Source organism: Ambystoma mexicanum, chromosome 13 (assembly GCF_040938575.1).
Source record: "Ambystoma mexicanum isolate Mex_15411 chromosome 13, UKY_AmexF1_1, whole genome shotgun sequence".
NCBI lineage: Eukaryota > Metazoa > Chordata > Amphibia > Caudata > Ambystomatidae > Ambystoma > Ambystoma mexicanum.
In genome coordinates, this window is record NC_090938.1 from 728,206,401 (window position 1) to 728,230,519 (window position 24,119).

General features: G+C 47.3%; 1 protein-coding gene across 2 annotated transcripts in view; it reads left to right on the forward strand.

Annotated features, from left to right (window-relative positions):
• The window catches only part of PBX2 (PBX homeobox 2), a 157,403-nt gene that overhangs the window by 111,547 nt on the left and 21,737 nt on the right, over positions 1–24,119 (forward strand). Inside the window, exons 6-7 of one of the 2 annotated variants that reach the window (XM_069634944.1) lie at positions 4,170–4,218; positions 5,638–5,726. In XM_069634944.1, the coding sequence (XP_069491045.1) occupies positions 4,170–4,218; positions 5,638–5,726 (138 nt within the window). Of the gene's footprint in view, positions 1–4,169; positions 4,324–5,637; positions 5,727–24,119 lie in introns of both variants that reach the window. The other variant, XM_069634943.1, reaches the window with a different exon arrangement.

Sequence of the window (24,119 nt, forward strand, 5' to 3'; positions counted from 1 at the left end):
GCACATTTATGAGGCAAACATTTCAATCATCTGCATTTATTAAGTCTAGAATGTTAAATTTGTTTAGTGCCTAAACTAAGAAGGTAGCGGGGATGCTTCACTCTTGTGCTTCAAAATTACTATATAGCTATGTTATAAGGATCAAAAATGAGGTTGAAGGAGATAGGGCCTCATTACACGGTAGGCGGAGAACCATGGCGCTATTAGCGCCATGGTTCATGCCGGTAAAATACCGGCACCGCCTTGATGGAAAGGGGAATTACCGCCCCATTCCAAGGTTGGCGGGGCGGTAATTCCCCCTTCCACCATTGCCCTTCCCCATTCCCATTTTTGACCCATAGGGCATAATGAGAATGGGGAAGGCGCTAATTACGGCACCGCAAATTGCGGTACCGTAATTGGCTCCCTGGGTCCCTTTGCGGGTTGGTTTTTAACGCCTGCAAAAAGCAGCCGTTAAATTCCCCAACCCGCAAAGGGACCTCGTAGTAAGGCGGTAAGGATTTACCGGTACTGGCAAAGTACCGGTACTGGCAAACCCTTACCGCCTACCGTGTAATGAGGCCCGTAGTCTGGTTTGGGCTGCAGTGCCACTTGGGTTGCATGGACGTTCTCTCCCTCTCTTTGGCCACGCATAACTCACACGCCACCACTAGCCCTGCTTATGACTGTGTGTATGCGTTACCTTTACCCCACACACAGATTGTATTCTGCTACTCAGATTCCATAATGCCCAGGTGTCGCATCAATCCCAATTCCCCCTCCCTGTGCATTTGACCTGAATCGTCACCTTTCTTTGGTACACCACTGCAGTGGGGTGACACCAGGCACCGCATAAATCAACAGTATCCCGTGAACTTGGTCCATTCCTGCACCACACGTCAGTAGGAGTTTGTTGAATTTGACCTTGGCCCTATGCTTTTCCTTCTCTCTCACCCAAATGCACTGTTTCTTCAAATGGTTATATGTCACCCCTGCACGCCTACTGCCCACAAACACAATGTTGCTCACTCCATGGGTGTAAAGGCAGCTGTGGCCATTTTGGACATAGTTCTCCCCTCAGCTGCTTCTCCCACAAGGTCACATAGTGGAGCTAAAAAGATCATATATACACACATATATATATATTCTCAAAATGGAAAACTGTTAGTAGATGCAATCCTCCTTATGAGCTCATTTTTTTTCTCAAGCACAGTTTCTCTGAGAAACTTGATATTTTACCCAGACTGTTGATGGCAAAAGCAACACCGTTCAAGATGTGTTTGCCGCTTGTGCCAACACAAAAGCCCAAACTATTGGCGTCATCACGGCTTGTTCTTAGTTTAATTTGCCAATAGCTATGTGATCTACAAACTATATATAGATCTGAGACATGTTCTTAAAACTTAAATTCTTTTTGTATTTCACAAAGATTCTATATCAAAATTCACATCCAGTACAGAGTTCATTGTGGTTAGTAATGAACACTATTCTTAAGCTAGGTTTAGAAGAGTAAACCCCTTATTCTATGAGAACAATGTGTTTCCAACGGAGTACCTTTTTTCTTATTGAAATCCATTGTACACGACTAGGAATGTGTTCCAAGAGAATTGGTTTAATTACTTTAAGCCTATTGGATTCTTTAACACATAGCATAACACTACTGTTCAGGGATTATAAATGGGCCTAGCAAGTTCTTAAAAATCTTCCTAGACCTGCAGGTTGAGTAACTCTCTTCTCGAACTAAGAGAAATACACTCGACCCATGGTGACTGGGGACAAAAGTGTTTTCTGTGAAAAGATGTCGCCATAATTCACATCATGATTGGTGCACTGCTGCCACCCCGAAGTCAGCCACACACAGTAATTACTGCAAGCAAAGTTTGCAGTAAATATCAGATCAAATGTTCAAACGGACCAGAATTTAATTGTACTCTCTAGCAAGGTTGAGTAACATTCAAATGGTATTAAATCTTCATAAAATCTCCTTGACTTTCCAAGTGGTGAAGTAGATTTTGGGGAGGCCTAATGAATCACGCTGAACTCTGTACTGGATATGTCTTGGGATTTTACATTTATGTGGAATTAAAAAAAGAAATCTGTACTTTTAAAAGAATAGGCCGCTCATTTCCGTTTTGAACACTTTGACAACCAGTGCAAGATGGACACAACCCCCTGGTTTCTACTTGCCATTTAGGTTTTCTTAATCTATTCCTGCAGCACAAGTCCCCCCCCCCCCCTCTGCAGCCCCCACCCAACCACCAAAGAGATGAGTGCCAATAAGAGCATTTTCACACTTTACTGACCACCTTTTGTACATAGAATGTATGTGGGGACCATGATTGTGCGTGCAGGGAACGAGGTTGACATGCTATGTCTGTAGATTTATATAGTGCTAAGAGTGCTGTACAAAAAAGGGAGTACAACATTGGTGGGTTGGGGGGGGGGGGGGTCCCATGCCAGTCTATGGTCCTCATTGGTCAGTGAGTGAAGAGTTCCTTAAAAATCAGTGGGCCTCATTACGAGGTTGCCTTGCCGGTAAGAGCGGCAAGGCTGCCTCCATACCGGCATGAAAGTCCAGCACCCGCGAATGGGCAATTACTGGGTTATTCCGACCCTGCCAGACCCGGTAATTGCTCTTTCGCGGGTGCCGATAGATCCCCATAGGGCTCAATGGGAATGGTGCTACAGGCATGCTGTGCTCGCGGGTGCCTTTCATTCTGCCAGGGCAGACCTGGAGGAATGAAAGGCACCCGCGGCACAACTCAGAATTAGCCGGTCCGGTAACAATGGTACCGTCAAGCATACCGGTACCGTTGTTACTGGACCGGCAACCTCGAAATGAGGCCCAGTGTCTCTGATCTTTCCTGAATCGCCGGAGGGAGGGAGCCACACTGATGTTGGCAAGGAGGTTGCTTCAGAAAGTGGGAGCATAGCAGGAGAATGCTTGTCTTCTCCTTGCACTTCTTGGATTCCAATCTGGCCATGTCTTGGCTCCTGATGAGTTTACTTCTTGATGTGGTGGTCTTTTCAGCCAACTATGATGGCATCTTGGACCTTGGTGCTTTGTAGGAGGTACTGGCTGTCTTGAAGGCGATGCAAGCTTGGAGGGGTGTACTGTGTCATTTCTTGACAGAGGGGGAGGGGGGATCAAGTTGTCGAATTCTTTCAGTCCTGCGATGAGGCATGCTGTGGCTTGCTGGACAGCTTTCGTTGGGTCCAAAGTAGTGGTTGGAACAACTGCCTTGAGAGCGCTGCCACAATGCAGGTGGAAGAACACCACAGCCTGGACGATTGATCCGAAATATGAGGCAGGGATAAAGAGCTTGATTTGACACAGGAGTGAGAGCTGGTACCATTTCTCTTTTCTTGGTGATGTGTACGGGATGGAATTTGGGGTGATTTGAGAGAAGAAGCCATCGAAGTACTTCTGCATCAGCCAGTTTTTTTTTAACTTTGGTACCATTTTGTGGTGCCTCTGGGGCGGATAAACTCTGTTTTGGTAAGGTTGAATTTCAGGTAGACACTTGACATACAGGCTTAAATGGGGGCGAGGCAGTGTTTTAATTGCTGTACATCGTTAAGGCAGTTGACCCACTGGTGAAGGTTGGCCATAACTGCACATTTGTTAAGTACCTTCTATAGCGACCAATACGCTGCTGCCCTAGCCAGGTCCGTCACTCATTGGACTAATGCATCTACTACAAGGGGCTTGTGTTGGGCCTCATGGTCACAGGTTTGAACCTAGGCAGGTCCACTCAGCCATTCGTCCTTCTGAGGTCAAATAAAATGAGTACCTTTGAGTTGGTTGACAATAAATGTCTGATAATCGCACAAAGTTGTGCCCTCTGGGGTGAAAGTGCGGTCGACGAAACAAACCGGTTATGTAGGAATGTTTGTTATTATGCATACTGACGAGGAGCACTGATGCTAAAGTTTTTTTCCTGTTTCTTTTGGATCTCAACTTCTACCTTTCACTTTACCCCTGGCATCCTGGTTCCACCCTTTTCTCACTGCTGGTGCTCCCCTTCCTCCTGCACTTTCTCACCCTGGTTTTGGGGCTTCTCTTTATTTTTCCAATGATTCTCTTCCTGTGCATCCTGTTTGTTTAACCCATTCCCCCCTCCTATGCCTCTTCACCCTCTTTTCACTGTTCCCTGGTGGTCATCCTTTCTCTCTCCCATCTGCACAAGGTGTCCAACTGGTTTGGCAACAAGCGCATCCGCTACAAGAAGAACATTGGTAAGTTCCAGGAGGAAGCCAACATTTACGCCGTGAAAACCGCAGTCAGCGTCACCCAGGGGACCCACAGCGGGGCCAACTCCCCTACTACCCCGACGTCAGCAGGTAAATTTCTGGGAGGGCGCAGCCAGCCGACCCCGGGAGGGGCGAGCAGAAAGGGGATGGCCTTTCCCCCCCACCCCTCTTCTACCCAGAAAACCATACATTTCTTCAGCCACCAGAGGAGGAGGGGCTTTGTGGTGATCTGCCCACCAGTCGAGGCCTCCCTATTTCCCTCTTGAAGGAGTGGTGGGTTTGATGGGTGGAAGAGGACAAGTGGGGGCGGAAAGGTGTGATGTAAGGGTATTTGGCATTGGAGGGGAAGGATAACCCATTAGGACAGCTTCGTTGGGATGGGCTTGCTTATTTGGCCTGTTGACTGCTGGCTTCCAAAGCTTTTTCTTGCTTAGTGGAGACATTTACACCCCAGTATGTCAACCTGGCATGAGTCTGTTTATGGAGAGGGAGTCAGGGCGAAAGTTAGGAGAAAGACACGACCACACAAAAATGGAAAGGGCGCTATATAAATAACCAATACAATACATTGAGGGACAACATGAATGTGATTGGGGGCGGCGCAGGATTAAGCACAATAAGGACGCTTTGCATTTTCTTTACAGGTTGTGAGGGTGGGGTAAAATGAGGTCCATGAAAGAGCTTTCGGTGTGACCTAAATTTTACCTGCCAGTTTATTCTTAAACCTTATATACTGTCCCACGCTTCAAATGTATTTTGCAGTCCCATACACGTTCCCCTGTACTCTGGACTCTGCACTGCCTGTTGCACTGCCTGTCGACTGGTGCAACCTCTCAGATCTAGGCCCACTTAGAGACTGATATACTTTTGGGTCAGTGGAGGTACAATGATGGTTACACCAAGAGCCTACATAACCACGACCCCCGGCTCAACCTGTGATGAGCTTGCCTTGATCTTCTACCCCACAGCAGCTCTTGCTGGAGTGTGTTGGCACAGCAGGAGCTGTGCTCTTCTCCAGTCTCATTGAACACCCTATTAACTGGGCAACACTCACAGGGAAATGCAATAAATGGAGACCGCAGCCCCCAACACGGGCTGCTCAATTTTTTGCTGCACTTCATTCTGGTGGACGCATGTACTGCTTGCTCTGGTGTTCATTCGTGCCAGCGGCCTCGAGCCATTCACTCCAGTGCCTCCTGCTGGTAGAGGTGGCTATGACGGAGCGGACAGATTGACATCTTGGCTTCGTTACCTGCAACACTATTTTCTGGGTGTCGGATCTCCAAGGGAACAGTGTTCATGTGCTCCAAAGCTCATCTTGCATGCCTCTCCGATAATGTTCGACATAGTCCATGCTGTTCCAGCGTTTGCCGTTTGAAAGTTCTTCCCTCTCCCCTCTTGCAGGTTCGGGGGGATCCTTTAATCTTTCGGGCTCCAACGACATGTTTTTGGGAATGCCAGGCCTGAATGGAGACGCCTACCAGACTTCGCAGGTGAGTGAAACGACGCCATGCTAACTACTGCTAACATGACCTTTGAGCCGAACTCTGCAACATGCCTGAACGATAGCAGTTATTCAGTGGTTATGACAACAATATCCCTTTACCAAATACTGCCACCACGGAAGTATTGCGTCTGCTTCAATCAATGCAACGTCTGAAGGATTATACGCGCTGGTGCCCCCCCTCCCCCCCCCCACTTGGGATCGTAATTGTATCTAGTTCTGCGAATAAAGCGAAAACAATGCAAAGTCTGATCCATGAAGAGGCATCCATATAAGCTAGCATAATATGGAGACTACTAGGGGAAAGTAGACTTTTAATGGCCACTGGCCTAAAAGTAGAGCAGTGAGCTTAATGCAGTGGAGCTCTCAAGAGTAATGAGGCAGGGCTTCTTACAGAGGCGTGGAAGTGACTGATGGAATGATTTCTGCGAAAGGATGAAATGCATGAACATTGGTAAAGCAGAAGTATTGGGGGGCAAAGCCAGCAATATAATTCAAAAGGGCAGGAGATCAAGGAATAACCTGACTGCTGGAACAAAACACTGGTGACTAAGTGAACTCTGTATGGAGTAGAATTTTTGGTGGTCCCCTTCTGCATGTATAAGTATTTGTGGTGATTAAATAGTCCCTCTTGTTGGTCCTGTTCTCCACTGCAGAATCTGACTGGTGGGTATAGTGTAGTGAGGTTATCGGGAGACCAGCGGTGAAAACGCATCTCTCCGAGCAGTTCGTTATTGCTGCCTGGTTCACTTATTTTTGCAGTGGGAACCCCAGAACTGTTTATGAAAGTAGCACAAAAGCTCCAGCCAGATTATGCTCTCATGCTATACCCAGCAGAACCTTTGCTTGCGTCATTTCTACCTGACACGCCTCTGGTATTTTTGATATCTGCATGTCCAAGACATGCCGCTTTTCTCTACTCTTTGTCAATCCCTTTTTAAACTCTTCAACATTGAAACAACTAATATTTAAAAAAAATATTTCTGATGCTTGTTAATCTGCTTAGAATCACATGCTGTGCATATAGTCCGACATCTAGTGGTAATCGCAGAGTATTGCATCTTTCTTTCGAGGATCGAAAGGGGACGCTGACATGGGCTGTAAAACTATCCCTAACGTGACTTGTAGTGTAACCAAAATCCCTCACGTGTCGAGGTCCCTCCAGATTGTTTTTTTCCACTCAACTATTTGGTTGCCTTATGCAAGCTTGAAAGAGATGTATTGCAAATTCATAATTTCTTTGTCTCACAACCGATGGTGGTCTAGTCTTCAACTTTCATCTTCGGCTACTTCGTTAACACTGATGCCGAAGGAGTCTACTGCTTTTCGGCGACTGGTGCATCGGTCGACTATGTTGACAGAGTGGCATTGGCCCTCCGGCCAGGCCTATACAGTAGGGAGAGTGGGACCCCAGGGTTTGATTCTCTGAGAATGCATTTCCGTTTCCACTCTTTCCCTTTCTGGTTTGGCTGCCGCCCTTTACCTCTGCTATGGAGAGAAATCCCTTTAAATTAGGTCCGCCTTGTAACGGAAAATACTCTTGGAAGGACACCCATCGCAAGTGCAATAGGTGCTTACCTCGCGAACACGACAAGCGTTCCTGCAAGTCATGCATACTTTTTCATCCAAAGAAGCTAGGTGGGTGACCTACATGATGCAGGCCGAGTGGTTCCCCCGCAGGCGCCGTCGCCGATAGCAACGCCGATGGCAGCAAGGACTCTAGCGGCAGCCATGGCTCCTTTGTGGAGGCCATAGACCTTTCTGCGGAACCGTCCGGTTCTCAGTTTCCCGTCCCCGAAAGGCAGGCTACTGGCACTGCTATGGGGAGATCACACCCCGGCGGCAGGGGCACACCTGCACCATCGAAGGCCAGCCCCAGGAACTCCCTCGCCGGGTATGTCGAGGAAGCATCAGTCACCATCAGGCCTGCCAAAGATTCGACGGCGCCTACCGATCCTTGTGATCGCCCGCCCTGCATCCATCTTCTCGGCATGCGCCCGGGCATTCCACCCATAAGGGAGTCTCTTCCAAAAAACACACTAGCGCTGATGCGCCGTCTAAGAGCACATCGACCCCAAAGGTTTTGGCAGGGCCAAAAACCACGACGGCGCCTACAGGCATGTTAAACTCTCCCTCATACACCGGAGCTACGCAAGAGTCACTCAGCCATTTTATTCGGCGGCTGATAGACCAAAAAGCACACACTCGTCGAGATGAGTATTCTGAAGGGTCCAAGTCCCTCTCTAGGTCTTTGTCTGAGAAGACACTTCCTCCTAAAGACTATTCTCCTCCTGGTTCATCCCTGTGGACCAGAGTGAGGTTTGAGAGCTACATGGACAAATTGTCAGTTTGTAGACTTTTCAGACACGTTTTTTACCCCTAAGAGACATAGGGAGGAAGATTCCTGTCCTAATTTACCAAAGGTGCAGAAACTTTCAAGCCAAACTACACAAGAAGAGGTTTTTGAGTTCTCTGAGCCAGAAGAGCTCTAAGAGGATCCCTATGGTCATGATGACAATCAGTTTGTGCAGAACATTCCTGACCAGTGCCCAGATTGGGGTTGAGCAGCCTGTAGAGGAAGCACCCTGGCTTTCCCCCACTTCAACACCTGACCCAGATGCCATTTGTCTGGATCCTCTCTCCTCGCCTCCACAGAGGCAGGCATCGACTATTGACGATCAGGGCTTTTAATGCCTCAACTCTCTGCCCTCTGCAACTAATCCAGAACAGGACTGCGAGACGGGTCCTTGGCCTCAAGCCCTGGGATCGTTTCTCTGTGCTCTGAAATCTCTCCATTGGCTCCCAGTGGATGCACAGATTAAATTCAAAACCCTCTGCATTGTCCACGAGGCTTTCTGGGGCCTGGGTCCAAAATACCTTCAGCTATCCCTCCGCAAATACCTCCACTCTCGAGCTCTTCGCTCCTCTAACTCCCTCAGGGTCAGTCGTTTTTCAAAGAAACGAGCTGGGGGTAGATCTCTTTGGCTGGGGCCTCCCTCTGTTACAGCCTCCCTGCCGTTCTCTAACAGGAGGAGAACCATCTCCGGTTCCGGAAGCACCTCAAGACCTTCCTCTTTGCTTCTGCCTTCACTCCCACTCTCCCCTGCTGATCTGTTCTCTTGGCACCCTGCACTTGGCCACCCTCTGCCCTCCGGGCCCAGGTACCTGCTCACCCTGCCACCCTCCGGGCCACCCCTTGCACTGGGGTCTGTATCTGTACCCATACAGCCCCCCTTTTCTTCCTGCACTTTAATAAAATAATAATAATTTGGCATTTATATAGCGCTAAGAAACCCTCAGGTATCTGAGCGCTGCTTATTATTACCCACGGTGTGTGGTGCTCATTTATTGACCTCAGAAGGATGAAAGGCTGAGTTTGGCCTTGCCGGGATTCGAACCTATGTTAGCAAGCTCTGCACGGGTGTCAAAGTGAGCGCTCTACTCGCTGTGCCACTTGTCAGACCTACCCTGTCTGCTGCCTTAAAACCACCACTTGCCACACTACCACTGTTTGTTGCCTTTATTATTGATCTGTTTCTCCTTTTCCCCCTCCCCCTCTCCCATGCACTTGCATGTTCTCAATAGCACTGGGCCTAGTAAGATAGATGTTTTGTTCTCCCCTGTTCCCCTCCCTTGCCACGCTCAAAAACTAGTGTACGAGCACGATTGAAATAAAATATTAATCCATGTGATCCTGAAAAGGGCTGCAGACCATTTCCAAATTGCCACGCAGGAAGCTGTTCAAGACACTGACTTTGTTGTGGACATTCTGAAGGAACCCCCCCCTCGCCACCCCCACAAATCAAGCAATCCCCCAGCTAACTTCCATCCAGAAGTGCCTCTCACCTTCTTTGTTGCCCCTTCCCTTAAAAGGGCTGTCAACCCTCGGGTTGAGAAACTGTTTCGCCCCTCTCATTCTGACCCGTTGTACATCCGAGGGCATGCCACTCCAGTCTCCCTGGTTGTCACTACCACCAGGAAGAGGGCTGGGGTGCCATTCTCTACTGCAGAAGCACCCCCTGACAAAGACTACAAAAAATTGTACACCCTTGGCAAACGCATCACCACTTCAGCAGCATATTAGACCAGAATTGCTAATAATAGTACCTTTCTTGCAAGTTATAGTTATGTGCAGTGGAACCTGCTTCAGGAAGGCATCAAGAAGCCCCTGAACCGGTGTGATCACACCTACTAGGTGATTGTATCGGAAGGAAAACAGGTGACCCAAAACATCCTACAAAATACATTGGATGCAGCAGAGACGGTGGGGCGCACTCTGGCAAACGGTACTCTTTTCAAAAGGCACACCTGGCTAAAGAACTCAGGGGTCGTTTAAGCCGGAGACTCGGGCCTCCTTAATAAATTGGTGGAAGACACAAAATCGTTTGGCAAGGCTGTTGATGATGCCTTGTAGATGGCAAAAAAAGAGCACGAGACTCTTAAGTCTCTTAATCAGACCACTGCTAGACCTGAGCAACGGGGAGGGGCTAACTCTCGCTATTCCTTTCGGGCCAGTCTTTTTCCCGATCTCCACACAACCAGTATGGCACAGGAGGTACCCCATGGTCCTCCGGACAAGGTGTAGTTGGCAACAGCCAATACCAGCAGAGGGGACAACGAAGAGGCAAGGGTAGGGGCAGAAACTCCACCCCAAGAGGCTCCCCGGCCTCCGCTGAGAAATGACCCCACAGTCCAGGTCCCTTCCCATGCCTCCCCGGTCGGGGGACGTTTAACATATTTTCTTCACGCATGGCAGGGGGGGGGGATCACTTCAGACCAGTGGATACTCAAGACCGTCCCCCATGGGTATTGTATCGAATTCCACCGGCCACCTCAATACCATCCACCAAGAAGCAGACCCCTATTGCCAGCACACCAGCAGATTCTGCTGGAAGAGGTGCAGATCCTTCAGGAAAAGGGCGCCATAGAAGTCGTCCCGATTCATCAGGTAAACAAGGGTATTTATTCAGTGTACTTCCTTGTACCCAAAAAGGATCTCGCCATGCGCCCTGTGTTAGACTTGCACCCAGCAAACAAATTTGTCAAACCACAAAAATTCAGAATGACAACATTGCAGGAAGTAATCCCACTGTCAATGCAGGGGGGGGTTACATGGCAATACGGGATATAAAAGATGCATACTTTAATATTTCAAAGTTGCCAGCGCACAGAAATGCCAAGTAACATAACAAAGTACCAGGATCGAGAACAAGCATTCAGTTCAAGGTTCTCCCCTTTGGCATTGCCTCAGCCCCAAGGCTGTTTACAAAGGTACTGGCGGTATTAGCGGCTCACCTGCGCAGGCAGTCCATTCCAGTCTATCCTTACCAGTCTGTCCTTACCTTGACGACTGGCTAATAACTGGGGATTCGTACAGAATGTGCCTATCAAATACCCAGAAGACCACTATCTCCTCTTTAGTCTAGGATTCTCAATCAACGAGAAAAAGTCCAGTCTAGACCCCAGTTAAATCTAGCAATTTCTGGGGGCTCTAATTTGGACCAAAGACGGGCTTGTCTTCCCCCCTCCGGGAGGGTTGAAAACATGCTGGTCCAGATCCTTCACTATGTAGCCAATCGTGAGGTGACTGTTAGGGATGATGGCCTCCTGCATTTATCTAGTCCCACATGCACGTTTGCGCATGCGCCCCATCAAGAGTGGCTCTCGAGCCAGTGGTGTCAGGCCAGCAGAAAATGGGATGATCTAGTGGTGGTCTCAACAGCCCTCATTCTCTCTCTACAAGGGAAGACCTTCACCCCTGCAGTAGAAGCCACGATCACCACGGATGCATCTCTGACAGGGTATTGCGGGGAGGGGGGGGGCTTTCACCTATTTCATAAGACTGCGCACATTGTTCGGTCTCCAGAAGTGGCATCCAACCACATAAACTTGTTGGAACTGCTAGCAGTGTTCAAGGCCCTGAAGGCCTTTCAAACACACCTCCAGGGAAAGACCGTCTACTCCTCACAGACAGTAACACGGCCATGTATTACCTGAACAAGCAAGGGGGCACACACTCTCCAGGGCTGTCCAAACTGTCAAAGAACATATGGAAAGGGGCTCTCGAACACAAGATGATCCTGTCCCAACACGTTCCAGGGGAACTTAAATCTTCTGGAGGACGTACTCCACAGAGACTTGGAGTACGAGTGGTGATTGCAGAAAGATATTGTTCTCAACGTCTTCGCAGACTAGGGCTTCCCAGAAATCGACTTGTTTGTGACTGGAGAATGCACAATGTCCAGATTACGCCTCCAGGTACCCGCAGAACCGCTCCAAGGGGAACAAACTCAGAATAACATGGTCAGGGAAATTTGACTACGCTCCCCTCCCCCCACCACCTCCCCTAACCCCCGACTCCCCTACTCAGCAAGATAGTTAACAAGATGCACCACTAACCAGTCGCGATGATTCTGGTGGCCCTGATGTGTGCCTGCCAACCCTGGTTCTCATCTGATGGCAATGTCAGTCTCCCCTGCGAGGAAGCTGCCATGCCCGTACAACATGCTGTCACAAGACAGGGGGGCGGGGGGGACACTTCATCCATGCCGGCAAAATCTCAGTTTAGCAGCCTGGCTCCTGAGGTAGAGTTCGGACACCTCCAACTCCCTCAAAGATGCATGAACATAATTAAAGAAGCACAAAAGCCTAACACCAGACATTGCTACTCCAGAATACTCCTAATACTCATTCACTGTTCTGAAATGTGGTAAACTTGGGCTTGCCGCTCACGTCCTGCCTGCGTGCTTCTCGTATCGTCTGTCTTCCCGCCCCCACACTCCCTCCTACTCCATGGTGCTCTCTATCTCGCCTATCTTCTCTAACTGCTTCTCTATTGACTATCCTGCTCTCACTAAATCTGATAGGAAAAAGTTTAAAAAGGACATCCTGGTCTCCAATGGCGTGCTTCATGTTCATCCTCTAACAAACTGCCGCCTGCTCCAAAGGCAATACCGTCTGTTATCACCAAGAAGAGAGCCCTTATCCAAGCCCGCATCTCTGCGGCATCTAACAACTCGGCTGAACTCTTTAAAATCTGCAAGGAGCTTGCCAACCCTGCTGCAGTCTCTACCTCTCCTGTCCCCTCCCAGGCCCTCTGCACTGCACTGGCCTCCCACTTCATCTCTAAAACTCAGGACATCCTGTCCTCACTCTCCTCCTATCACCTCCCCCCCCTCTCTTCCCTGCTCTTCCTCTGGCCCTTCTGCAGCCACCCCTCCTCCCTCCTTCTCCTTCTCTGCCTTTCCCCTTTTTTCTGCTGACAAGGTTTCCAGACAAGTCCGATCTATGAAAGTCTCGTCTAAACAGATTCACCCCTGTTCCTCCAAAACTATCAAGGACCACATCGACTCCCTGGCTCCTGCCCTGGCTGACTTTTGCAACCACTCCTTCGCCTCTGGAGTCTTCCCATCCCCCATCCCCCCTCAAGCACTCCCTTGTGCACCCTCTCCTTAAGAAACCCTCTGCCGACCCCTCCTGTCCGGCTAACTATCGCCCAATCTCCATCACTCCCTTCCTGGGCAAGCTCCTGGAGAAACTGGCCATCTCCCAGCTTAACCTCCATGCTGAAGCTGTTGATAGTCTCCATGACCATCAATCTGGCTTCAGAGCGGCCAGAAGCACGGAAACTGCTCTCCTGAACATCCGTGAGGACCTGCTCTTGAACCTCGACTCCAACACTCCGTGTGTTCTCATTCTGCTCGATCTCTCTTCTGCCTTTGACACTGTCAACCATGCCATCCTGCTCAACCGTCTCCGTGATAACCTGGGTATCACTGGTTAGGCTCTGGCGTGGCTGACCTCTTTCCTTTCCAATCGACCCTCCCAGGTCCAACTTGGGTCCTTCCTCTCTGACATCTTTTTCTCCACCTGTGGCGTTCCCCAGGGATCTAATCTCTCTCCCTGGCTGTTCAACCAGTATCTGGCACTCCTTGCCCACCGCATTGCCGCCCTCTGCCCCAACTTTCAGTGCTATGCGGACGATACCCAGCTCATTTTCAGGCTACCCTCGGCCTCCTCCTCTCCCTCCCTCCCTCCCTCATCTCTGACTGTCTGCTATCGAGGAATGGTGTGCTGCCAATGACCTCTGCCTTAATGCTAGTAAGACTGAGATCCTACTTATCGGCACACCCACTCCCTCCTTCCCTGCAGCTCTCTGGCCGGCCTCTCTTGGCCCTCTTCCTGCTCCTACCTGCAAGGCTAAAAACCTCGGGGTCATCTTCGACTCCACACTCTCCTTCTCTCCTCATATATCTGACGTCTCTAAGAAGTCACATTACCAGCTGCACCTCCTCAGAGGTATTCTTCCCTTCCTCTCCTTCCCCCAGAAGCTCACTGTCTCCCGAGCCCTGGTTCTCTCGAAGCTGGACTACTGTAACAGCCTCTATCTTAATCTGCCTGCCTCCACTCTCCGCCCTCTGCAACTCATCCAGAACAGAACTGCGAGACTTGTCCTTGGCCTCAAGCCCAGGGACCGTATCTCTCCAGGACTGAAATCTCTACACTGGCTCCCAGTGGCTGCGAGGATTAAGTTCAAAACCCTCTGCATTGTCCACAAGGCCTTCTATGGCCTGGGGCCTAAATACCTTCAACTCTCTCTACCTAAATATCTTCCTTCCCGAGCCCTACGCTCATCCGTCTCCAACTCCCTCAGGGTCAGCCGCTTCTCGAAGCAACAAGCTGGGGGTAGATCTCTCTCAGCGGCTGGGGCCTCCCTCTGGAACAGCCTTCCTGCCTCCCTGAAACTTGAGGAGAACCATCTCCGGTTCCGGAAGCACCTCAAAACCTTCCTCTTCACTTCTGCTTTCTCTCTCCCTCTCCCCTGCTAAATTCTTCACCAATACTGCACTGATTCTGCAACTGGGCCACTCTCACCGACCTCGGTCCTGGGCCCAGTCACTCTTCACTTGCACTGCCTCCCTGGCAACCCCTGCACTGCGGGACTGTCTCTGTATCACTACAGCCCCCCACACCCCCCAGCACTTGTCTGCACTTACCTTGCACCTGCCACCAGCTGGCCCTATTTATTTATTATTTTATTTCTATTCTACTTATTTGTACTGCACTCCCCCCCCCCCCCCACTCCCCCTTCCCCTTGCACTTTTTCCCTCCCCCTACCCCTGCACTTGCGCGGTCTGAATGACACCTGGCCTAGTAGGATCGTTGTCTGTCTTCCCCTTGTTCCCCCCTCCCTGCCTCGTCGCGCCTTGAAACACTTGTGTATAGGCGCGTTACAAATGCCTTATCATATATCATATCAGAAAATGGAAACACTTTGTCATCTTGGGGCAATGCCAAGAGCATCAATCCTATTGAATGCACACCAACACATTGTCCTGTACCTAACTTACCTACTAGATTCAGGCCTGGTTTTCAATTCCTTAATAGTCCACTTAGCTGCACTTTCAGCTTGCACCACGTCCCAAAATAAGGTTTAGTGGTGGAAAATTCCAGTAATCAAGGCTTTTATGGAGGGGGTTAAAACACTTAATCCCCCTATCCCCAACCCAGCTCCCGGATGGGACCTGAAGGTTGTACTGACTAGACTAATTGGTCCTCCTTTTGAACTTATGCCTAAGGCTAGCCTTAAAGCACTCGCTTACAAGACCGCCTTCCTGGTAGCAGTCCCATCTCTAAGGAGAGTTGGTGAACTGCAGGCCCTTTCAGTTCAAGACCCATTTGTCATTGATTCACAAAGATAAGGTGGTACTGCGCACTCACCCACGTTTTGCGCCTAAACCTATTTCAAAGTTCCATTAAAACCCATCGATGGAACTACCCAACTTTTTCCAGAACCCCACTAACTTGGCAGAAAGAAGCCTCCACCCACTTGATGTGAAGAGAGCAGTGAACCATTATATGGAAAAGACAAGACCACTAAGGAAAACAAGACAGTTTTTAATTTCAGTGGCAGCAGGCAGAGAAGGGGACCTTGTCTCCAAGCTATTTCAAAGTGGATCGTAAACTGCATCACACTGTGCTACATTCTTACCAAGAGATCTGCCCTTCAAGCCTAGAACACACTACTCGGGGCACAGGGGCTTCCATAGCATTAATTGCTAATGTTTCTCTTGAGTCCAAGCAACCTGGAGTTCTGTGCACACCTTTACATACCACTAGTGCCTGGATACTCACTGTAGGTCTTATTCTCAGGTGGGACAATCGGTTATGTTAATATTAAAGGATAATTGTACCACGCACTATCACCACTGGAGTGGTCCCCTGGCGCTATGGCAGATCTGTAACAGGGGGGGGTACGTTAGGCGTGTTAGTAGGACAAGGTTTGGAAAAGAGCAAGGGAGCTGTGAAGTACTGTTGGCAGCTTCAGTTTGGTTCACACCATTCGCCGAGCATATTGGTGTGTTGTTCAGTTCCGAGTCTGTCATGTGCGGTTTGGGGTCTTTGTGGTGTGGTTATTGTTGCAGTGTGGCGAAGTGCATGCAGGTTGCTGCGGCTTTAAGAGGTGTGGTTGTGTCTAGTTGAAGTGAGGATTGGGGAGGTTTTTCGTTTTTTTTGGGGGTTGGTTAAAATCCTTGTTAGGAGAGATGCATATTCCTATTGCGTCTCCTTCGTGATTTCGAGAAGGTTGTTTCCTTTCGGTGGTTGTTTCAGCGTGATAGGACTGTATTATTTATTTGTCATTATGCTAAGTTAGCTCCTTTCGCGTTTCCATCTTTCTTTTCGGCTAGCCCTTTTATCTCAGTTTGACTTTGCTGTAACTTAGGTTTTGGATTGATTTACTTGCGAGCCATGCCTGTGCTCTACGTCCTTTCTGATTGGGCAATGTTGTTTGTGGTGTTGGCCATGTATGTTAAATTTCTGTCCTCATGGGATTGTGGCTTATGTTCTATTCAACCTATTGTCGTCGTTCTTGTATGAGTTTCCCTTAGTTGGTCCTGGGTGTTGTCTGTGCCATCATATATTCTGTCAATCTGTTATTTGTGTTTCCTGTTTGTAGATTTTCTTTTGTAGGAATTCTGCTCCCTGTCCGCTGATTGCCCTGTGTGTTATGCACATTGTTTTGAACGTGATACGATGTTTGATTGGGAGCCAATGTAGTATTTTTAGTGCTGGAGTGATGTGGTCTCTTCTGGATAGTTTGAGTCTGGCTGATGCATTTTGGATGCGTTGTAATTTCTTCAGGAGGTATTCTGGCATCCCGAGGTAGAGGCTGTTTGCGAAGTCGATTCTTGACATGAGGGTGACGATTGTCAGTATTTTGTGGGTGAAGGAGAGGAAAGGTAGGATTCTTCTTGTTGTGTGAAGGAGGAAGAAGCCTTTAATTGTTGCGTTTACTTGTGGTTCTAAGGTTAGGGCATTGTCCATTAGGACTCCCGAGTTTTTTTACTACCCTAGATGGTGTGGGCGCTGTTCCCATTTCCGTTGGCCAGGGGATGTAGGTGTTGTGTTCTTGGTTTTTGAATATAATCATGATTTCTGTCTTTCCTGGGTTGATTTTCAAGTTGTTGGCGTTCATCCAGTCAAAGATTTATTTTAGACATTGTACTAGGGTTGAGTGATCGGCTTGAGTATCTTCGATTTTGTAGATTATTTGAGTGTCATCTGCGTAGTATTGAAGATCCTGATTACTGGAGTCTGGTAGATGTTGAAGTATAGTGGTGATAGTGACGATCCTTGCGGTACTCCAGGCGTTAACTCGTGGAGTAGCTTTGAATTGTTTTATCCATATGGTTTCTGTTGTCTGCTAGGAATGATTTGATCCAGAGTAGTGCTGCGTCCGTTTATAGCTATATCTTCCAATCTTTCAATTAGGGTGTCATGGCTTACTGTGTCGAAGGCTGCGGAGAGGTCGAGCAGAATCTGAGCCAAGGTTGTGTTGAAGTTTGCCTTTTGTTTTTAGGTTGTCCCAGATGGATAATAGTGCCAATTCTGTTCCTCTTGGGGGTCTGAAGCCGACTTGTACTTGGTCTAGTAAGTGGTGTTTTTCTACATGTTCTTGGGTTAGTTTGTGTACGTATGTTTCTAGGAGTTTTGCCGGGTAGGGAATGTTCGAGTCGCCACTTGTGTTTTTTAAAAGTGGCTTAATATATGCTGATTTTGAAGGATTATGTTACAGTCCCTATTGTGAGCAGTGCTAAGAAATCTTTGCTACTGTTCCTTCACACATCCCACCATCTCTGGGTACTGCTCTCTAGTCTTTGCACAGCATGTGATGCCAAGCAGATTAACAAGCATCGGAAGACCTGCATTAGTTACCGTAATAGCATTTTTGATGATATGCGCCGACCCTTTCTCCCCTCTTGGAGTAGAAGGAACATAGAAATCTTACACCTCTCTCTCTGTACTCACTCACATAGTGACAAAGCTCCATCACGGCAGAAAAAACACAATCGGGGGGACCTCTACACGTGAGTGATTTTGGGTACACTACACGTCACTTTAGGGATGGTGTTACAGGCACGCCCATGTCGACGTCTCCTTTCGATCCTTGAAAGAAAGATGCAATACTCTGATTACTTTAGATGTCGGGCTATATGCACAGCATGTGAATCTAAGCAGATGGAATCATCAGAAATGCTATAAGTAATGCATATCATCGTAAAGAAATGTGGATGCTCAATGTATCCAAGTAAATATTTAAAATTATATTTGTTTTCTCAATAATGAGACCATCTCTGCCGTTTTGATGTCTGCTAGATTTGCTTCTGTGCTATAGCCAGCTTGCTAGCGTTATCTCCTATCTGTTGTGGCTTCTGTGAAGAATCACATGTATTCACCCCTTTTTTCCTAGGGGGAGGCTCCCCTTGTGAGGCTAGGGAGGTGAGCCTGCGCCGCAAGACCCTCCTTAGTGGTCGAGGCAAATGGGACCTCACCGGGAGAAACTAACCCCTTGGGAACAAGGACTCCCATTCCTGTGAGGAACTCCCTGAAGGCATTACCATAGCCGCGTATATGGGACGTCTTCTATGAAGAATACTATGGAGGGTTCATGTTTGGCTGAAGGCAATGCAGAAATAAATCCATCTGAAGAAAATAAGGAAAATATCCCTTTACCTCGAGATGTGTGTTTAACTGCGACATGTCGGAGCAGGAGGAGAGTCAAATACACAGGGGAAGCCCACTAACCTGATCATTCCTTGTGGAGGTGGAGTCAAGGTACATCAGGACCACAAGGAAATTGGTACAAACCAGAAGCAAAAAACGTAGTGGCGCCACCACGCATGCAGAGTGGTGGGCAGGGTGCCCAAAGAACATTGCCGAGACTACCGCAACAGGAAGTCTGAACGCCTTCCGAGCACCAGGGAATGCAGACGGTAGAAGTCAGATGCCTGAGAACGGAGACTGAAGAACAGTGACGAGGGTGAGCAGCAATACCTGAGCGAGAGCAGAGCCATGAAACCCTTGCACAGAACATAAGAGGTAACAGGGGAGGGGGGGGGGAATAGGGAAGGGCACCGGGGAATCATTTACGTGTAGCAACTTCCCCCAGTCTGAAGGATGAAACCATAACCAGAAAGCTGAATAGTTGGAACTGTAAAAATCGAAGAGAACAAAATATATAATCCTGCCAAGAAAGATTGAGTATATGAAAAGAAAATCTTGCCCCAATATAGAGCTCAAAATAGTGTGGAAGCACCCTGATAAGAATGGAAGTGAACAACAAGGGATAAGGGACATTTAAACAACTTGGGTGTGGAACTAAGGGACTGGGAACGGACACCTTCGGAAGAAGGGCTAGAACCCTTTATGTGCAAAGGTGAAAAGTGCGAGATGGAAAAGTCTAAAACATATGAGAGGGGAAAGATGAGGCTCAAAATTAAACATGATGGAAGAAGCCTAGATCCTAGAGTACAATTGACAAAGCCTAAAAAGGAAATGGAAGTAAAGATACTTTGCATAAACAAAGATTGTGAAGAATGTGTATGTGATACCAAGAAGAGGAGAAATGGTTGTAGGGAAAACTATCGAGAAAGAACCTTGGGCAGGTCAAGAACTAAAAGACCTAATAAGAAAGACTATCAGAATAGATTATACTACTAGGATAACGTGAAGACCAAGGGAAGAAGAGACATTAGCTTGGCATATTCTTACTTTAGTTATATTTAGTAGGTGGGTCATGGAGGGTTTGCTTGGACGGAGGATATAGTTACTTTGGACTTCCTGACCTCTGAGCACCTTTAGTTTCTTTAGCTAGGTAGGGTATTCCCTTTTAGTTGGGAAAGGATAGGCTTTAAGTGCAAAAATGTTCTTGTAGCGTCCAACTCCTTCTGACCGGCCATACTTCTTTCTTACACCTTTTGAATCCATTTTCTATTGGCATAGATAACTTTCCCCTTTGTAATAGGCTATTTCATGAGACCATGGAGTAAAACAAGTTTCAAGCTGCTATAGTAAATCTTAATATAATATTTCCATGGACAACGTGGTTTCATCTATTGCCGTCTTCCCCAGATAAATGATCTATGGAGTGTTCGCCACCGGCAATCCAGAACCTAACTTTTACAAGTTTAAAAAGATTGTGCTCAAATACATTTGCCAAGAAAATGTTGATGTTCTTACAACACGTTTTTTTGATTCTTCTCAAATATTTCTTAACCAACCTTCCAGCAGTGGTTGAGTCTGCGACACAACAGCGACCGTGACCAGCATGACTTTTCTATTACTTCCACAACAACGTGGGTTAGTTAAGTGAACTAGTCGTGGATAACGAAATGTTATAATTCCCAACATGGAGAAACCAGTAGCAAAAGAACCTAGGGAAGCCCTTCGTAATAAAGTACTGGCATGGCTTCAACAGAGAACAGGACCAGGGTTTATTAGAACTTGGCATTTGAATGTCCTACGTAGGTTTGAGCTGGATGACTGGTGTTCCCAGACGAACACAGATTGTCTCCTGGGTGGATGTGGTTTGGTAACCGGACCCGTTTGAGTTTGTGTCCATCGTTGCTGATGGACCCCTCGTTCTTGAGGCTATTAATTGACTTTTATTGAATGCTTGTTTTGTTTTTCGGTGCATTTGAACACCGTGGCTGCTTTTTTATTAGTGACAGCTTATTTATTGTGTTATGTTTTAGTATTGTTTGTTTTTTATCGCTCGGAGGACTCTGCGCTTGTAGCGCTTTATACTAATTAAATAATTGTGTGAGTAGTGTAAGGTGAATAGAGCTGAAGATGTAAATTTGTTAACAGGGTGGTGATCATGCGAGAGAGGGACCTTTTGAATTCAAGAATGTTGGTCTGTAGTTGAGCATTTGGTTGTCCACTTGGTTTGTGAGGGTTTTTTTTATTTTACTTTGCTCTGACTTGAAAATTTCAATAAAGTCAATACAGGTAGGTCAGTAGGAACATTTTACGAATACTTGCATTCAGTTATTGCCATCCCTCCACTAACCCGTACATATAACATTTGGAACAATATTTCACCCCACCCCTTCCCATCAGAACAGTGTTTCCTCATGCTTTAAATGTCTTGCACAATTCTAATAATTGTGATTAATTCATAGTGTTCATATTATACATTCAGCAAGGAGCATGGTTGCCTCCTTGAGTTTGTTTGAATACAACCACATCGGTCTCCTCGGGTGAAACAATATCCGTGCTTCCAGCAAATAAATGGGTTCAGATGGCCAATCCCTTTATCTAGAACATAGTCAAGTCTCCGGCATGTATTTTTTCACAAAATCTCCCCACATTAGGTCATATTGCATGGATTTCGCATGTAAGACTGCAGTAATCTTTTCCATTACACAAATGTTGGTAGCCACACTGACCAAGTCTCCCTTACTCGGTACCCTCTTGAGTTCCTCTTCATTACCAGAGCGGCTCGCACCACTAATAAGAGTGTGTCTGCTAGACCGGTAAGCCTTCTACATTCGTCCAGTTTTCAAACCCAAACAAAATTAAGAGGGGGTCAGCTATGCGTTGGATCCCATGAAGATCTTTGATCCACCCCAGGACCTCATCCCAGAACATTTTTATACGGAGACATCCCCACCACAAGTGCCAATAATTTGCATTCTCTCTGCATTCACACCAACAAAGCGGGCTCGGTGACAGAAACATCTGGGACAGTCTGCGGGGTCATATTGCCATCTATGTAATAATGTAATGGCATGGAGCTTATACTGACTAGCTATCGAGGCCTGAGATGCGACCTTGCACATGTTCCCCCACATCAATCAATTTTGTCCCCAAAGTCTCTCTCCCATCTACGCTTGAGGTGCAAGGTAGAGCCATTACCGGCTTCAATTTATTCCCTATACATGGCGGAGATCAGGCCTTTCATTTTGGTTCCTGAGTTGAGCAATTTTTTTAACAGAGCAAGGTCCCTACTTGTTTCTTTCCTCCATTTGTCGCTTGTAAGAGTACCCTTGAGCCGCAAAAATTGAAAGAGGGGGGGGAAAGGGGGCCCAACCCCAGAGCCGCCTCTAATTCCGAGATTGTGATAAAGGAGCCGTCTCTCCAAAGCTGGCCCACTCTCTCCAGACCTGCTTCGTACCAGGGTTGTAACCTTTCTAGATTGGGGATGTCTTCCCTAATGCCCAGAGCCCATAAGTGACTCAGGGGTGACGGCCATGTAGTATTCTCGTGCATGCCACTCTTCCCCCTCGATGTCCCATATGGTCCCTTAGTCTCCCGAGTAATTTTATTTCTCGGGACCCAGAGCCACTCGGAGACTGTTGCTGGGGCTAGGTAATAGTTATCGAGTTCAACCCATTAACATTTATGGTGCATCAACAAATACCAAGTGCGAGGAGAAATTCAACTTCCAGCGAATATCCTCAGAAGATGTGCTGAAAACTTTGCTTCTATGAAACCGTCTAACTGTGCTGAAAACAAACTCCCTCCTAAGATCATACTTGAGTATCCAGACATTTATGCCACTTTACTCACAAATAGTAAACGTATCCTTTTGTGATCAAATAGTACCCAAAAACATAAAGATCACTATAACACAGTTGGTAAAAAAGCCTAACTTAGACCAACGTAATCCAAACAACTTGAGACCGATTACTAATTGTAATTTTACCCTCAGGGTTATGGACAAGATCGGTACTGCACAGCTCCAGGTTTATGTTGAAAGCAACGAAATCCTGAATCCGCAGCAATCAGGCTTCCGACCCTACCATAGCACGGAGACGGCAATGCTGGACCTACGGACCAAAATGCTGGGGATTATGGATAAGGCCAAAGCCGGCTTATTGATTCTGAAAGACTTTAGTGCAGCGTTTGATCTGCTAGACCACAAATTACTTCAACAACCTCTAGAAAAAGTCGCCAACTGTTCAAAGGAAGCTATTGGATGGTTATCCTCCTTCCTTGAGAATAGAATCTCTCGAATTCACTGGGGAGATAAATTCTCTGCAGAATCTAATATCTTCTGCGGTGTACCACAGGTGCAAGTCTCTCGCCATTGCTATTCAATCTGTACATCCGACTCCTGTGTGAACTGCTCGACCATTTTCAGGTGTTTCTCACGAACTATGCTGATGACACTCCGCTTGTTATGGAACAGAGGGAAATCACTTTAAGGACAGTACACTGCTTAATGAACTCTACAACAACATAGATAATTGGATGGATAATAACTAGATGTGCTTGAATAGCAACAAGACCGAGTTCCTGGTTTTTGGATCTACTCGAGCACAAACTAAATTACCACCAGCTTACCAATCATTTAAAATCAAGGATTCATGCATTGAGGTATCAGGCAAGGTTAAAACCTTGGGCATGACTCTAGAAGTCTCTCTAAATGCTGATGCCCAAACAAGGTATGTGAGCAAAAATTGTGCCTATTACATTAGATTGCTTAGGGCAATTAGACCTCTGCTCAGTGAGAAAAAAACTGCATTACTAATTAGAGCTACTATTCTTTCTCGCCTAGACTACGGAAATGCACTTTTAGCAGGAGCAAGTAAACAAACTATGTATAAATTCCAACTGATTCAGAACAACACGATCAGAACAATCAAACAAAAAGCTGTATCGTAACACATCAGTGGAGCCAGACGCAAAATTAATTGGTTGAAAATTGAAGAGCGGGTACAATTTAAATCACTGACCTTGACACATGTGCCTGTAAGGAAAAGCACCTGCATACTTGAAAGATAAAATCCTATCCTACAGCCCCACCTGGGCCCTCAGATGAGAAGCTCTGGGGTTAATAACAGAACTGGCACACAAAAAAGAACAGTCTGGGAAGAGCCTTCCCAAACCACGCAGCAGTAAATTGGAACAAACTCTCACTCAGCCTCAGGCTGGAGACCAACCACCTGGCTTTCCGAAAGAGGTTAAAAACCTTCCTCTTTAAATAAATTGTCTTGATCAAACCTTGCTAGGCTAAAATCGCTGTCATCTGTATTGGTATATGTGGTATATGTGAATGTCCTGTGATCACTGTTTTGTCCTTCCCGTCTGTCTG